Source organism: Solanum pennellii, chromosome 10 (genome assembly GCF_001406875.1).
Source record: "Solanum pennellii chromosome 10, SPENNV200".
NCBI classification, from domain to species: domain Eukaryota; kingdom Viridiplantae; phylum Streptophyta; class Magnoliopsida; order Solanales; family Solanaceae; genus Solanum; species Solanum pennellii.
The window spans coordinates 16,043,782-16,044,989 of NC_028646.1; the positions used below are offsets into that span (position 1 = coordinate 16,043,782).

General features: G+C 39.0%; 1 protein-coding gene across 1 annotated transcript; it reads left to right on the forward strand.

Moving 5' to 3' along the window:
- Positions 1-349: 349 nt before the first annotated feature.
- On the forward strand, positions 350-861 carry LOC107001110. Its single transcript, XM_015199278.1, has 2 exons — positions 350-511; positions 583-861. The coding sequence occupies exons 1-2, from the start codon at positions 350-352 to the stop codon at positions 859-861; spliced, it is 441 nt and encodes a 146-aa protein (XP_015054764.1).
- The last annotated feature ends 347 nt before the right edge of the window (positions 862-1,208 follow it).

The window sequence follows — 1,208 nt, forward strand, 5'->3', positions numbered from 1 at the left end:
GATTTTTTGGGAGTTTCTAATCCAATCGACGGTTGTGCAGGTTGGACTGTCGTATGTCCTACGAACCGTCAATGCTACCAATTGTTGCACCTGCAGATTTTTCTAAAAAAATGATTTTTTGTTTATTTTGGCTACGGGGTGTTACAAGGCCGGTTGAGTTGGGTCCTATAGAGGGGAACATTTTAAGGAGGCTTTCTTAGGAAAGTACATTCCCCGTGAGAGGAGGGAGGTGAAGGTTGAGAAGTTCATTAATCTCAAGAAAGGCAATATGAGAGTTGAGCAAATTTCCATGAATTTCACTATGTTGTGTAGGTATGTTCCATCCTTGATGTCTAACCCTAGGGATGAGATGACTAGGTTTGTCACCGGTGTTGCCGACCTTGTGAAAGAAGAGTGTCGTACGGCCATTCTCCTTGGTGACATGAACTTGTATAGACTCATGGTGTATGCTCAATCTATTGAGGAGTCCAAGCTTAATAGGATTTCTAAAAACTTGAAGATAATAGACCAAGTGAGCAAAACCAATCTAGGTTCAAGAATAGGGCTCCAAACCATGATTGACCTAGTGCTCCTGTGGTCAAGGGGGAAGGTGGTAGTAGTTCTCAAGGTGTTAAAACTATTTGTGTTACTTGTGGGAAGAAGAACTTTGGGAAGTGTCTATTTCGTAACGGAAATTGCTTTGGTTGTGGTAAGGATGGACATAAGGTGAGGGATTGCGATAATGATTCATATAGAGGGGGAGAAGCTAAGCAAGATCCTCCTAGTGCTCCAGAAGGTGGTGCTCCAAAGAGGAATCACATATATGCAATGCGAGCAAGAGGATCAAAGCCGGATGATGAAGATGATGTTGATAAGTTATAGTTTCTTATTTTAGTTTTTATGAGTTCCTTCTAAGTGGGGGAGTATGGTTAATAGTGGAGTTTTTATTGATTGTCTCATCTCTACTATTCAACTAAGGTTTGAGAGTTAGAAAGTCATAGTAGCGTGTTGCATGTTGCATAATGTTTAAGAGTCTTATTGGAATTATATTTCATTGATTCCTTAAATTATGCATGTTATGAAACTATAGTTATGTTGCGAATTGAGTTCATATGGTTTTATTTCTCAAATTGTCATGCTTTCATCATAAATTGCTTAAGAGTTTCATTTTTGAAAATTTTGAGCATGTTTCACTGTAAGGTCTTGGTTTAGGGTTTAGGGTTTTCACT

Coding starts and splice junctions, on each gene's coding strand:
- LOC107001110 (XM_015199278.1), top strand. CDS start 350: ATGACTAGGTTTGTCACCGGTGTTGCCGACCTTGTGAAAGAAGAGTGT. Junction 512..582: donor ACTTGAAGATAATAGACCAA/GTGAGCAAAACC, acceptor CCTGTGGTCAAG/GGGGAAGGTGGTAGTAGTTC.